This window comes from Coenobita brevimanus, chromosome 20, assembly GCF_032717465.1.
Source record: "Coenobita brevimanus isolate Jiangsu-jjx chromosome 20, ASM3271746v2, whole genome shotgun sequence".
In the NCBI taxonomy this organism is placed as follows: Eukaryota; Metazoa; Arthropoda; class Malacostraca; order Decapoda; family Coenobitidae; genus Coenobita; species Coenobita brevimanus.
Window position 1 is genome coordinate 9979967 of NC_136973.1, and position 15355 is coordinate 9995321.

Genomic DNA, 15355 nt, shown 5'->3' on the forward strand with positions numbered 1-15355 from the left:
CTATCTCCGAGAAGGTAACAACCAGCAGGTACATGTGTTCTTTCAAATAGTTGTTTAAGGCGACACTCACTCCAAATTCGTGCATCATGGGTTGACCCTGGCCATTTCGCTGCCACATCCAGTATTCTGTATTTGGCATAAAAAACCAACTGTGTGTTAAGACTATGAAAGTTTTTCCTGTTGACATACTCAGCCTCATAATCTCTGGGGGCGACAATCCTAATGTGGGTACCGTCAATTACTCCAACTACTCCCCAGAATCCATAATTTTGCATAAATTCGGCTTGCTTTTGATGAATGTCTTGTGGCCGGGTTGGAAACTTAATAAATCTTGTCAGGAAAGCTGGTGTTACGAGAGCATTGAGTGTCTGAGTTATCACTGTGCTGATCGATTGCTGGGATAGCCCTAAGTCATCACCATTGCACATTTGCATCTTTCCAGTTGCTAAATATCTTGGTGTAATGAGCACTTTCATTTCTGCACTGATGGCTTTATTCCTATTTGTTCGAGGTAATACAGCATCTCTCACAAAATCAGTCACTAACATTATTCCGGCACGGTCTAATCTATACCTCTTCACTATTTCTGTATCATTATAAAGGTTCAAAACGTCTTTTCTTTCTATATAACGCCGCACTCTTCGGATTCTTGCTTGTTGTTGTCCGTCCATCTTGATGTTTGAGTATTCAGGAGGAGCACTTAAGTCACCTCACTGGGGACACTCAACTTTGTCGTCTGCTAAGTGTACTCAAGGGCAGTTAGTATTTTTGTCAGTATGACTTAAGTATTCTACTCAGATTTAAGTGCAACATCCAAAAAAAAATCGTCTGCTAAGTGCACTCAACAATACTTAGTATTTTTGTAGGTACGGGCCCTGAACTTTTCCCGCATTAACCTGCTTGCCCAGTTTTTCCCATTTAGCAAGAACTATTGGGCAATAGTCCGAAGAATGAGGACACCGCCCATGGATAACACACCATCGTTGTACCTTTGGCTGTTTAGCCTTGGCGTGGTTAAGTGGTTGCCATATTAGGTTCATGCCATGCAGAAGGAAAATTCACCTGAGTTTGCATGCAATACTGTTGGTATTCATGCCCCATGGATTAGCAGAAGGGCCCTGGGTTTGCATGCCAATTCTGTTGGTATTCATGCCCCATAGATTAGCAGATGGATCCTGGGTTTGCGTGCCAATACTGTTAGTATTCATGCCCCATGGATTAGCACAAAGATCTTGGGTTTGCATGCCGATATTGTTAGTATTCATGCCCCATGGGTAAGCATAAGGAACATTAGCAAATATATGGTCTTTTCCTTGCTGTCTAAAGGTTGATGGTGAACTGAACATGCCTGAGGTGTAAGTGGGTGTGTGAGTGGTTACATTAATATCAGGGATTAATGGACCTCGAGTATCTGGTTGCGAGGCCAAGGGTGCTGTTGTAGCATGTTCAACATCCACAGTCTCTTCACTAGGAGTACCCTCATTAGCAAGACTAGTGGCCATTTTGGACCTAACTGAACTTTCAGGAACTGTAGAAAAAGAATGACCAGAATGTAAATGTAAAGTGTTCAAGTCCCCACCATCCAGTTCCTCAGAAGTGTCCTGACTATCCTCAGCCCCAATATGTCCCTCACTACGTAAAGTTTGGATGCCCTTGTCCACAGTTTCAACCCACTCACATAATTCTGAGTCTGATTCACTTTCCGTCGTAGTTGGTTTGTCTGCATCTCCCCTTAATTTTCGTCCCCACTTCTTCACTGTATCCATCTAACCTTGTCAGAATTTATTCCCTTCCCAGTCACAGGAAAAATTAAACTGACAGAAATAGATTAGTTATGGCTTTTAGCAATAAAGAATGGGACACAGACAAGACGTACGGAATGTGTATCTGTTTAGGGGAAACTGAGAAACCTTTATATTTTTACACATTACCTAAAATGTGCTGCTTAAAAAGTGTGTCTGAAGATTCACTGTGCATGTTGTTACGGAACAGAGAAAGATAATGTACACTTTAAGTGAGAATACTAAAAATCACTACTGTCCCGTAAAGTTCCAGGTTCAAAACAAAAGAGTTAGGTAAAATTACAAGTTAAAGTTTAATGCTCAAACTAACAACAAAACATTCAGGACTCATAAGGATAATGTAATGGCAAAAAAACAGGTTAAATATATGGTTAACTGCAATAGCCTCTACTAACACGAAATTAGCAAGAGTAAATTTACCTAAATCAGCCCTAATAAAATGAAAATACACTGGGTAATGCTCAGTTAATGCAAGATAAATTATTACAGATACAAAATATTATTAATGATGGCTGACCATAAGAACTTTACATAAATCACAAAAAAAAAAAAAAAAAAAACACGACCTAAGAATTAACCTTATGCTACACAGTACAAGAAAAAATGCAACAACAGTTATACTCAAATTACACACAGCTGCTAGATGGTTGGAGGCTTCCTGAGCACTCACAATAATAATAACTGTACAGGGGAGGACAGAGATGTGAACAAAATGAGGAGTAGATCTAAGTGGCAATTAATGTAGAGACTGAGCTCATAATATAGGGGCCGGCAGAGCTTGATACAACTTGTAAGAAGGACTCGCAAATGAAGCCATGGGGACAAAGAGTTGACAATCCTGCTCTGAACAACAGAAAGGACGACTTACTCTACTATAACGGTAGAAGGGGGACTGAGGCAGAACACGCTCGTGATCAAACATGCAGCACACTGTGCGTTAAAAATTACACAAAGGATGATGAAATCATAGGCTATGTAACACCTCCCCACAAAGAAAAAAGAAATTTACAAAGGAAATTTCTTATTACTCTAAAACAGTCTGTCTAAAGTCTAGATAAGCAATCTGCAATAACATTTTCTTTCCCCTTGACATGTTGTATGTCTAATGAATACTCCTGAAGAAGTAGACTCCATCTTGTCAATCTCTGATTTTTATCTTTAAATTTACTAAGGAATTTCAGTGGGTTATGATCGGTATAAATGACTATGGGGTCAAAACCAGAACACAAATAAAATGAAAAATGCTGTAAACCCAAAATCAAGGCCAAAAGCTCTTCTCAATAGTTGAGTAGTTCTTTTGAGGTGGAGTGAACTTCTTACTGTAATAAGATACAGGGTGTTCAATACCCTGATCATCCTCTTGCAGCAAAACAGCCCCGGCTCCTGTATCACTTGCATCAACAGCCATCTTAAAAGGCTTAGCAAAATTTGGAGTAGCGAGCACTGGCTGACTTAATAGGATAGCTTTAAGTTTGTTGAAAGAGGATTCACAGTTATCGGTCCAGACAAATTTAACTCCCTTTTCAGTAGGTCTGTAAGTGGTGATACAAGAATTGAAAAGTTAAGAACAAATCTCCGGTAATAACCTACCATTCCCAAAAATCTTTGTAGCTCTTTCCTACTTTTAGGTCTGGGAAGATCACTTATAACCTGAACCTTAGCTGCTGGTGGTGCAACATGTCCCTCACCAATTACGTACCCAAGGTACTGAACTTTAGCTTGACCAAACTCACACTTTGATAAATTAGCTACAAGATTAGCCTGAACTAAACGCTCAAGAAATTTACTGACATGGCATAGGTGATCTTTCCAGTTGTCACTGAAGATTAATACATCATCAATATAAACAACAAACCCTGCCAAACCCTCTGTTACAACATTCATGAGCTTCTGAAATGTGGCTGGTGCATTCTTCATACCATATGGCATTACAGAACATGCAAAAGTCTTTCCTAGTGTTACAAAACATGAGATCTCCCTAGCACGTTCAGTCATAGGTACTTGCCAGTATCCCTTTAACAAATCAAACTTACTTATGTACCTAGCCTTTCCGATCTTGTCTATGCAATCTTCCACGCGAGGGAGAGGGTGTCTGTTTTGGTTATCTGATTAACACGTCTGTAGTCGATGCAAAGCCGCTGTGACCCACCTGGCTTAGGGACTAGAGTGACAGGAGAACTCCACTCGCTCTGACAGGGCTCAATTATCTTGCGGTCCAACAGGTAGCCAAGCTCCTTCTGGATGAGAGGAACTTTCACTGGGTTCACACGGTAAGGAGGCAGTTTAATTGGCTTTGCGTCTCCAACATCGACATCATGCATCAACACAGTGGTTCTTCCTGGAGTGGCACGGAACACTTGCGGGTACTCCTGCAGTAATGCCGAAAACTCCTGCCTTTCCTCGGGAGCTAGATGAGAAAGCTTAGTCTGGAGATCATTCATGATATCAGGATTCTTCCCCAAACTATCACCCAGGCTCATGCTGCAGGGGAGAGCTTCACTTGTAGACTCGGGTGGAACAGCTACAGTGCAGACTGAATTATTTTCGACCCGCCTGTGATATAACTTTAGCATGTTGATGTGACAAAGTTGCTTGTTCTTTCTAGGATCTGGTGTGGCGATGACATAGTTGACATCACTGAGTTTCTTGTCCACGAAATAAGGACCACTAAACTTGGCTTGAAGAGGTTGCCCATGCACTGGTAGCAGAATCAAAACCTGATCTCCTGGCTGACAGTGGCGTAACCTGGACTTCTTATCATACCAAGTCTTCATCTTCTCCTGAGCAGCTCCTAAATTCTCTCTCGCCAGCTGTAAAGCAGTGGACAGCCGTTCTTTGAACTTCATCACATACTCCAGCAGGTTGACGTCATCTTCCTCCGACAGCCAGCATTCCTTGAGTAACTTAAGGGGTCCTCTTACTTCATGGCCAAACAGTAGTTCAAAAGGTAAGAAGCCCAGTGATTCATTTGGAGATTCTCTTGCAGCAAACACAACGAATGGAAGACCTTTATCCCAGTCTTTCTGATGTTCCAAACAATATTTCTTGAGCATCGATTTGAGTGTTTGATGATATCTCTCCAACGCTCCTTGGGTCTGGGGATGGTAAGCTGAAGACGTGATCTGGGTGATGCCCAACTCTTTCAGAGATTGCTTGAAAACATTTGACATGAAATTACTTCCTCGGTCTGACTGTACCTCCTTGGGCAGACCAAACTTTGTGAAGAACCCTAGCATTTCCTTAACCACGTTCTTTGCTGAGATATTTCTAAGTGGAATGGCTTCAGGATAACGAGTAGCCATATCAATCAGGGTCAACACATAAGAAAATCCTGAAGAAGTCTTAGGAAGAGGGCCCACAATATCCACCAACACACGGGTGAATGGCGCCTCAAAAGGAGGAATGGGAACTAGAGGTGCAACCTTTTCGGTCTAATTACACTTCCCCACAACTTGACAGGTGTGACAAGACTTACAATACCAGGAAACATCCCTGAAGATACCTGGCCAGTAGAAGTGTTTCAAAATGCGTGCCACAGTCTTCCTCACTCCAAGGTGTCCTGCAAAACTGGAATCATGAGCCACTCTAATGATATCCTGCCTACAAACACGAGGGATGACAACTTGATGTACAACCTCTCATTCACAGTCGGCTGATGCTGTTGGGGGTCTCCACTTCCTCATAAGTACTCCTGACTTTACATAATAACAAGTAGAAGCACCGGCTGACTCTTCTTCACTGTAAGCAGAGTTAGCTAGACCTTTCAACTCAGGGTCAGCAACCTGCAACTCAACCAACTCTTGACGAGACAAATTATCAACACTACGGGGTACTGCCTCATCTGATGAGTGGTCCAAATTAGCAAGAAAAGTGTCAGCTAAGATAACATCATCATCATTATCCTCTAAGTCACCAGTAACTTTAGACTTAGCCCTAGTGACAGCACATGCAGGGAACACATCAGGGACATCACAATCCTGGGCCGCAGCCACTGGCTCACTAGACAACTGAGGAGCTGGACACACTTGACTTCCACCAATATCATTTCCAAGTAAGAAAGTTACACCTGACATTGGGAGTGTCTCAACCAACCCAACCATAACGGAACCATTAACAAAACCAGACTCTAAATTCCCTCTGCACAGAGGGACAGAGAAGTAATTATTCCCTACACCTTGTAAGATTACTGTTTCATCAGAGGAATTAACATTAGAGCCTAGAACACTGGTCAGCATAAGGGATTGGCAAGCACCTGTATCACGATATATTTTAACTGATTTCCTGTCATTACTGTCCAGAGGACTGACAAAACCATCAGACAGGAAATTAGCACATGAACTCTTGAGAGTGTCACCCACGTTACTGCTCAAAAGAGGAGCTCCATCATGAGAATTTAAGTTACCCCTCAAAGCAGGTTCAGTTAACTCAGTTAAAGAATTCTGGGAACTCTCAAGAGTGGACACTAGACCAATTAACTGAATATTTAAAGACTCCTTTTAGTTCACATCACGCTGTCTCCTGAAACATTTCTCCGTAGTATGACCAAGCTTACTACAATAAGTACATTTACTTTTCTGAAATCTAGAGGTGAAGCTGGTATTTACTTCCTGAGAAACATCATCCTTATTCTCTTTCCTGTTACCTGTACTCTGAGTAGAGGCAACGTACTTACTCTCAGCTTTCCCTTTTTTCTTTATAATATCTCTTGTGAGTGAGAACATATTCATCAGCTAAAACTGCAGCATCAGACAAATTATCTATTCTTTTCTCATCAAGATATAGGCTTACATCTTTACTAATACACCTTTTGAAGTCCTCCAGCAAAATCATCTGCTTAAATTTACCAAAATCAGAATCCACATTCTTAGAATTTAACCACTGCTCTAACAGATCTTCTTTGATTTTTGCATACTCAACATGGGATTGCTTATCTTGCTTATAAGTTGTCCTAAATTTTACTCTATAGGCTTCAGGAACAAGTTCATAGGCCTTAAGAATCAAGCTCTTAACTACATCATAATTATCAGATTGATCCCGAGGCAAAGATGCATAAGTTACTTGAGCTTTACCGGTGAGAACAGTTTGAAGGAGTACTGGCCAATACTGTTTGGGCCAATTAAAACCTGTAGCTACCCTCTCAAACAACTGAAAATACTTCGTTAAATCAGATTCATTAAAAGGAGGGACAAGTTTAACATTTTTAGCCACATCAAAATCATCAGAGCTAGTTGATCCAGTTCCACCTTGTTTCATGCGATACTCATGGTCTGCCTGAATCCTAGCAATTTAAACTTGTGCCTCAGCCTCCTTAGAACGGGCCTGAAATTCAGCCTCCTTAGCACGAGACTTCGCCTCCTTAGCCTGAGCCTCCTGCAGGGCTAGCTGTAACTTAGCTAATTCAATCTGCGTTTGCTCATTTGGAGGAGTTACATTAAACAAGCTTTCATTAATCATGTCAAAAATTTGATCTTTAGAATGATGAGAGCGAACAGCAATTCCCAATTGTTGAGCAACAAGCTTAAGTTCATTCTTTGTTCTGTTTTCTACATCACACACTGTTTGCACATTTGACAAAAAATCTTTGGCTTCAACAAGTGTAGTAATAGTAGACATCATGAATAAATCACAGTCACAAAATATCAAGCAATATCCTTATGATAATATCCTGAATATCCTGATTAGAGGTCGCCAAATTTCTGTTACGGAACAGAGAAAGATAATGTACACTTTAAGTGAGAATACTAAAAATCACTACTGTCCCGTAAAGTTCCAGTTTCAAAACAAAAGAGTTAGGTAAAATTACAAGTTAAAGTTTAATGCTCAAACTAACAACAAAACATTCAGGACTCATAAGGATAATGTAATGGCAAAAAAACAGGTTAAATATTTGGTTAACTGCAATAGCCTCTATTAACACGAAATTAGCAAGAGTAAATTTACCTAAGTCAGCCCTGATAAAATGAAAATACACTGGGTAATGCTCAGTTAATGCAAGATAAATCATTACAGATACAAAATATTATTAATGATGGCTGACCATAAGAACCTTACATAAATCACAAAAAAAAAAACCACAAGACCTAAGAATTAACCTTATGCTACACAGTACAAGAAAAAATGCAACAATAGTTATACTCAAATTACACACAGCTGCTAGATGGTTGGAGACTTCCTGAGCACTCACAATAATAATAACTGTACAGGGGAGGACAGAGATGTGAACAAAATGAGGAGTAGATCTAAGTGGCAATTAATGTAGAGACTGAGCTCATTATATAGGGGCCGGCAGAGCTTGATACAACTTGTAAGGACGCGCAAATGAAGCCATGGGGACAAAGAGTTGACAATCCCGCTCTGAACAACAGAAAGGACGACTTACTCTACTATAACGGTAGAAGGGGGACTGAGGCAGAACACGCTCGTGATCAAACATGCAGCACACTGTGCGTTAAAAATTAAACAAAGGATGATGAAATCATAGGCTATGTAACAATGTACACTACCTAGGTGTCATATGATGCTGAAGTTCCCAGTAGATTCGTACTGCAAGTCCACACACTTCGCAAGGTTTCTTCTCCAACCACACGACAATCCTCTTCCGAAGCTGGTCCTTGGGTAACTGCAAGATGCCACACTGCGCCACACAGCCCACCACACACTCGCTCTCCCTCACTCCAGCCTCCGCGCCGAGTTGCCAGATGAGTCTAGACGATACCACCCTTCACCGCACTAGCCTCGGTGAGCCGATATCTCGCACACCAGAGCGACATAATTGCCTTCGCGCTTGAAGGTAGAGATATCTCTCTCAGGCAGAGATAGAGAGGGAACAAGAATAATTACTCTGATATATCTGCTTCACTTACTCGCTCCACAATTAGTCCCTTTGCAACAGGAGAGTAAGATTTTCTGTTTCATCTGCAGGATCACGAGCGGTTGCAAGGGTTTTTCACTGCACAAATCCCTTTAGCACCTTTTCATATCCCAGCACTGAACACCAATATTATGTGTGTCGTTCCTCCACTGGCACCAATATTGTGTTGGCTTGTATGAGTTCCTCAACTGGTCACTAATATATCAGCTTATTGGAACCCCATAGCTGATCACCAATTTATATATCAGCTTAGATGTTACCTCACTGTTCCAAGCAAAGGTTAATAAAGTTCTGCCTGGTCGAAGTCACTTGCGGCTGAAACACTCCACCAAATTCTTTCTCACACACTGGAGATGGTGGGAATTGGTGTAGATCCTGTTGAAGGAATTGTAGAGGTAGGTAGTAGTGCAGGTGAACTGAAAACTGAGCAGATTTATCTCTATTGGCCACAGAAAGATACAACTGCGACACAGAGAGCTCAGAGTTAATATGTCCCTCTCGTTTGAATAAGTGCATTCTGCCCTAGCTGGCCAGCGTCCCCTTTGGGAGTGGCACTTAGGTCAACATATTCAGATATGCCAAACCCCACAGACAACTGAGATTTATACATGAATAGAAGCACCACAACTTTACCATGCACATTAGACACCTCTGTAAAGTAGTATTGCTTACATTAAGGTATACCAACAAGGTAAATATTTCCCCAAGACTTTAAACATATATGCAATTCATATTTCTCTATCGCCTTTCCTTTACCCTCGCTGTTTGTAATAGAAAATGCTGGGCTCTGCATATCTAGTGCTCATCTTCATTCCCACACCACACTATACTAAAGTGGTATTTGGTTTCTTATCTCAACGCTACAACACATTTTCTCTAAATATGAATAATATAATGTGTACAGTAGCGACAGACATGCTCCAATGTGGAAAAAAATGTCAGACACTAGAACAATGTCCCGTATGAAGTAATGTGGGAAAGCTCCGTTGGAACTGCCTTCAATTTACTCTCCAACTTCAGCCCGAGTGCACTGAGGGATTCCACCCCACGTAGAGGGCCGGGGGTGAGAAGCATCTCGAAGTTAGACTGCCTAAGGTGACCCAGTCCAGAGTGGAACTGGCCTAGGGGACATGTGGGCCTGATGATACCTGTTGTGCAGACCACAGTCGTGTCTGGTCATCTTTATCCACCAGTCAAGTAACCCTCACCTACCTACCTACTTAGAAGCTGAGAGGGTTGTATATGTGTATGTATATGTCTGGGTATGAAATTGGTCAAACGAGGCTATATTTTACATGCAAAATGTATCCAGGTAAAGTTTATGTCTTTAAGTAAATTTAATTGTACACAATGCCTTAAATATGGTAACCAATAGTTATCTTTAATAACCCTGGTATTCATAGGTGGTGACCTCGCCAAGATGGTAACTTATCTTTTTTGATGGTATTGGGTATAGTCTACTGCATGAATTTGTTTTGACATGTGTACCTTGTAGCATTACCTTGTGCACTGATATAAGTATATGCAATTAGGTTGTTCAACCATTATTCATTACCGTCACTGGGGCCCACAGGTAAATCTACCTAACATACTGTTTCCCTTGATGTACTGTAGGTAGTAGTATAATACGCCTCTCACAGGGAATGTTAGTGGGCAAATTTATGACGACCACCTTTGAAGGAAGGACAGATTTTGTTTATATTATACTTATCTTTAATCTCCTCACTGGTATGACGTGAGAGTCTTGACTCCATAAAATTTTGGAGACGTTCATTTCGTAATTTTTATATTTTTCTTTCGCTGTGTTTGTCATAATTCAGATCATGGCTGAAAGCTGAGGCTGAAGTGTTAGGGCTAACAGGGGTTGACATAATGCAGGGAAAAATATATATATATATATATATATATATATATATATTGCCAGAGAGGAAAGTGCTAGCGAGAGAAAGCTAGAGAAACAGAAATTAGAGAAAGAGAAACTAGAGACAGAGGCAGAGACAGAAAGAAAGGGGTTGACATAATGCAGGAAAAATATATATATATATATATATATATATATATATATATATATATATATATATATATATATATATATATATATATTGCCAGAGAGGAAAGTGCTAGCGAGAGAAAGCTAGAGAAACAGAAATTAGAGAAAGAGAAACTAGAGACAGAGGCAGAGACAGAAAGACAAAGAAAGAAGAGACAGAAAGGAAGAGACTGAAAAATGATTACGAGTTACAGTTGGCCAAGACAAATCGTGGAGCCCGTCTTGATCCTGACGTTATTGATGATGTTAATAAACCAAATCTGCCAGTCTATAAGAATGTTAAAGACATAGTTGCTTACCTCATTAGGTCTGAAAGAATTGCCAGTTTGTTGCAAAGATAAAAGTATTTATGCTTTTCAATTTGGTAGCCTGTTAACTGGTACCGTGTAGAAATTTACACAAGTTTATCTGATGAGATCCTTAAGACTATGACCTTCTACAGCAGGCTTTGTTAAGAGATATTACTAAGACATCGTTTGAATACAGACAGGATTTCAAATCAGCTCTGATCAAAGTTAGCGAAACCTATGACCTCTTTGCTATACAGCTGGGTCATTTATTTGATCAGTAGACTGAATCTTGTGGTGGGGGTAGCACCCACTGAGATCTTTTATGATTTTAGATCAGTTCACTTTCCTCACTCTTGTACAATTAAAAATAAGAAACTTGGCAGTGCCTCTAAAGTTCAGGGACATTCTCCAACCCCTTCAGGTAATGATAGTCTACCTAAGCAGAACAAACACAAGAAGGAGTATATAAATGTTACTTTTCATGGGTGTTGAGAAAGAATCACCTTTAGAAGGATTACTGCTGCTCATACACAGCCGAGTGGGTTCAGGAAACCTAAAAATTACCACCAAAATCATTTTCTTAAGACTAAACTTGTACAGTAACTCAAGAATCATATACAACTGAATCCATTATTCAAATGGACATTATTCAAATGGACCAGACGATAAGCACTTTGATTTCATGAACTAAGGAAAAGGGGGGTGGAGGTGATGTAGTGTTAGTGGTTAGCCAGTGGCTTGAACACATGATCTCTGTGAACTATACGAAGGGGAACAGCAATCTGACTTGTGCACGATGGAGAGGAAAGGCGATCTCGTTATTCAGTACAAGTAAAGATCAGGGGATATATCACCAACTTAACTAACGAACGTATATGAAGACTTACATTACACGAGGGAGAAGGGGTGGGGGGGATGAGAGTTTGGCACTAACCTGTGAACTTTGGAGATAGGAACGGCGATCTGGCCTACCCCCCTGCATTTTTATACTCGTATCGGAAATCGGCTAAAACTTTAACTGATTACTTTGTACTATTATCGACTCTCTAAGATCTTCAAAGAATACGAGAGATACGCTTGCACTTAACATACGTAGGTAAATGACTTACAGTGTTCAAAATTTTTGTAATAAGCGTACAGGAACTTTAATCATAACGAAGCCAAATCAATTAGGAATTCGAAAGGTTTTATTACCCGTGTGATGACACAACTCAGTAACATGCATTTCGCGCTTCACAAATGACTACCTTCAACAATCTTACTTCAGATATTCTCAATTCACCTCTGCATAGTTCAAAAGGGGAGCACTATTAACAATGACATATAAATCTCTAGATCAGAATACGAAGAAAGGCATTCGCGATTATTAATCCCTACTAAAACTACCGTGGTTATACGTCTTTATTGAAACGGCTGGTTCATATGTAATAAAAGTTAATCATATTCACACCAATACTCAACTAAGTACTATCAATAACAGAATCATGTTCACGTTATGAATATCAACTAAGACTAAACTTAAATATAAGACTCGACGGGTAAATGAAGTATACAGATTATATTGATAACATTACCTACTCGGTTCCACGGAGTCTGACGCACTGATTTTGCCAGCTGAGGACAGGCGGAATTGGTAATACTGCGCCGTGTCCTCGGGCGGTGATTGGTCAATCTCCATCGTATTTGAACCTGCGCTAAATTGAATTTGTATTCCTACCAACCTCCTCATTTATTTGTAAGATACAGAATTATACGGCTGCAGATTAATGCAATGATATCTTTAGTGATAAAAATGTTGTTTTTAATTTATTAGAGATAAACCTGAACGACACTGATAACAAAACTAAGGCGCTACTGGAAGCATACGGACAACAGTTAAGGACAAGCAGGCCTAATGATAATTATGATTTATTTGTTTATATTGTCATTTCACTATGATTAATTTCGTTCACACTTTACGCGGTTTAATTGTAGCGGCATGGTACAAGTTATTATTTACTCATGGGGTTTGCTTTTATCTTTCCTTTATTCCGCCGTTAACAAATACTCGGTTCATTCTGCAATAATGTAATCCATTACTTTCCAGGTCTCTCTCTCTCTCTCTCTCTCTCTCTCTCTCTCTCTCTCTCTCTCATGATACTGTCTTATGAAATGGCTCAGGAAAATAAACACCAAACGTATTACTGTAAGAAAAAAATTTACTGAATCTGACTAAGAATACAAACAAAATAATGTAGCTGTGTAAAGCAGCTGTTACCTATGAAGGTATTGAAAATGTGTTTATTAAGAACAGCATGTATTGACCCCAGTGAGATTGTGTGTGTGTGTGTGTGTGTGTGTGTGTGTGTGTGTGTGTGTGTGTGTGTGTGTGTGTGTGTGCTCACACAAATCATAATCAAGAAAAGCTAAGCATATCTAAGGTAAGGTTGTATATTTAGGTCTCCATATCACTTTCCTCTTCACTTGGATCGTCCACACTACTTTCGTCAGATGCCACATTAATTACAAAATTTTCAACATAATGATCTTGTGCAATGTCCTTGGCCCTGAATTCAGCCTCAATTTTTAGTGTGTGGTCGATGCATTTCCGCCAATGTTCAGATGTTAATGTTGTTGATTGCCTCGTAGGCTATTTGCTCAATTCTCTTCAGGCACTGGTTACCGTTAGAGTTTTTCTGCTTCACTTCAGTTTTCACCTGTGCCCAAATTAGTTCAATGGGGTTCAGCATGCAGTGGTAGGGGGGTAGCCTGAGTACTCTATGTCCGTGACTAACTGCTATGTGATCAATTTCGTATTCTTGCTTTGACTTGTGTTTTTTACAGATCTGAAGTAACTGTACTTTAGTAGCAGAGGGATCATCGGAGATGTTGTTTGAAGCTAACCACTGTAGTAGTTCATCTTTTCTGCTGCTGGTTGTTGGCACTTTACGGGTGATTTTTGAGTGGTATGGTGCATTATCTTCTAAAACTATTAGTGATCCTTCATTGATGTTGGGAAGTAATTGTTCTTGGAACCAGATCTTGAACCGTTCATGGTCCATAGCATCATGGTAGTCCCGGTTTGATCCATTCTTGGACCGGAACATCAAAAGAGTTCCAGGTATGAAACCTTGGTGACAACCAGCATGAACGATGATGAATCTGGCACCTCTCCCCGTCTTAAGTTTAGGGTCAGCTGTTCCGTCTGGATCAGTCCAACAACGCTCAACACAGATGTTTTGGTTGATCCATGTTTCATCCAAAAAGACCACCGGACGGGGATGGGAACTTGCTCTGCTGTTGTTCGTTTCTCGAAGGTATTCCTTTCTGGCTGACACAATGTCCTTCCTTTCCATCAAAATTTTCCTTCCACTTTGCACCTTCTTAATCTGAAATCCCAGTTGTCTTATTATTCTAAATAATGAAGTTCGACACCCCTTGAAATTGACAGGAGGCTCCTGGACTTTCTTTAATAAAGCCGAAATCGTTGGCAGTTCACCTCGTTCATAAAATGCCAGCAGCTCTCGTCTGATGCATCCTTGGTCAAAACTGTCCAGATTTCCTACGATGGGTGATGGTCGTACACGTTTAGGTGGTGAACACATTGTACCATTAGGCGACTTGGAAGCCTCTGCTATTATCCTCTGGATAGTTCTGTAGCTGACCCCAGTTGCTTGTGCTGTTTTCAGTGTCACTTGTGGTTGTGTTTCACACTGACCCTCCCTCGTAAAAAATCGGTGAACGTTCATTATAATATTTCGACTCTGACTTCCATATTTGTGAGGGGACCGTTGGAACTTTTTGTCAGGGCCTGTGTGTTGCTCTGTACTTGAAGTGCAGGTGGCGGTAGTATTAGTGGTAGTGGTAGTGGTAGTAGCGGTGGTGGTAGTAATAGTATTACTACTTGTTGTTGCTGTAGTAGTTGTTGGTGGTGTTGTGGTGGTGGTGGTAGTGGTCATGCTGGTTCCATGCATGTTGTCCAATACATACCTGCCGACAAATCTTTATTTCAGGCAACACATCCTAAGCAGGAATATATTAAAAATAAACGAAAAACCTACAGATGAACCCGTCAATCGTAAAGATTATACTATATATAAATAATTCCATACTTCTAACAAGTATAGGAAACCTATGCGATACTTGACTCTCGTGCTGCTTTCTGTTATAATATAGGTCATCAATTATGCAGTGTTTATGGCACTATTTTAAAAAGGATTTTGGGCAGTCAAGTCTTTTGACATGGTTATTACAACAGCTTCATAAATTTTAAAGGATGCTTACGTAATGTCTATATAACACAACTAAGAAAATCTACAGATATTTTTTGCTCCTTTCTGTTATCCTACCAGCCAGGGCTACG

The 15355-nt window shown here is 40.3% G+C and overlaps 1 protein-coding gene across 1 annotated transcript; it reads right to left on the reverse strand.

Annotated features, from left to right (window-relative positions):
• Nucleotides 1-13610: 13610 nt before the first annotated feature.
• On the reverse strand, nucleotides 13611-14741 carry LOC145391855 (uncharacterized). Its single transcript, XM_080266343.1, has one exon. It carries the CDS (start codon nucleotides 14739-14741, stop codon nucleotides 13611-13613), a length of 1131 nt encoding a protein of 376 aa, XP_080122469.1.
• Nucleotides 14742-15355: the final 614 nt, after the last annotated feature.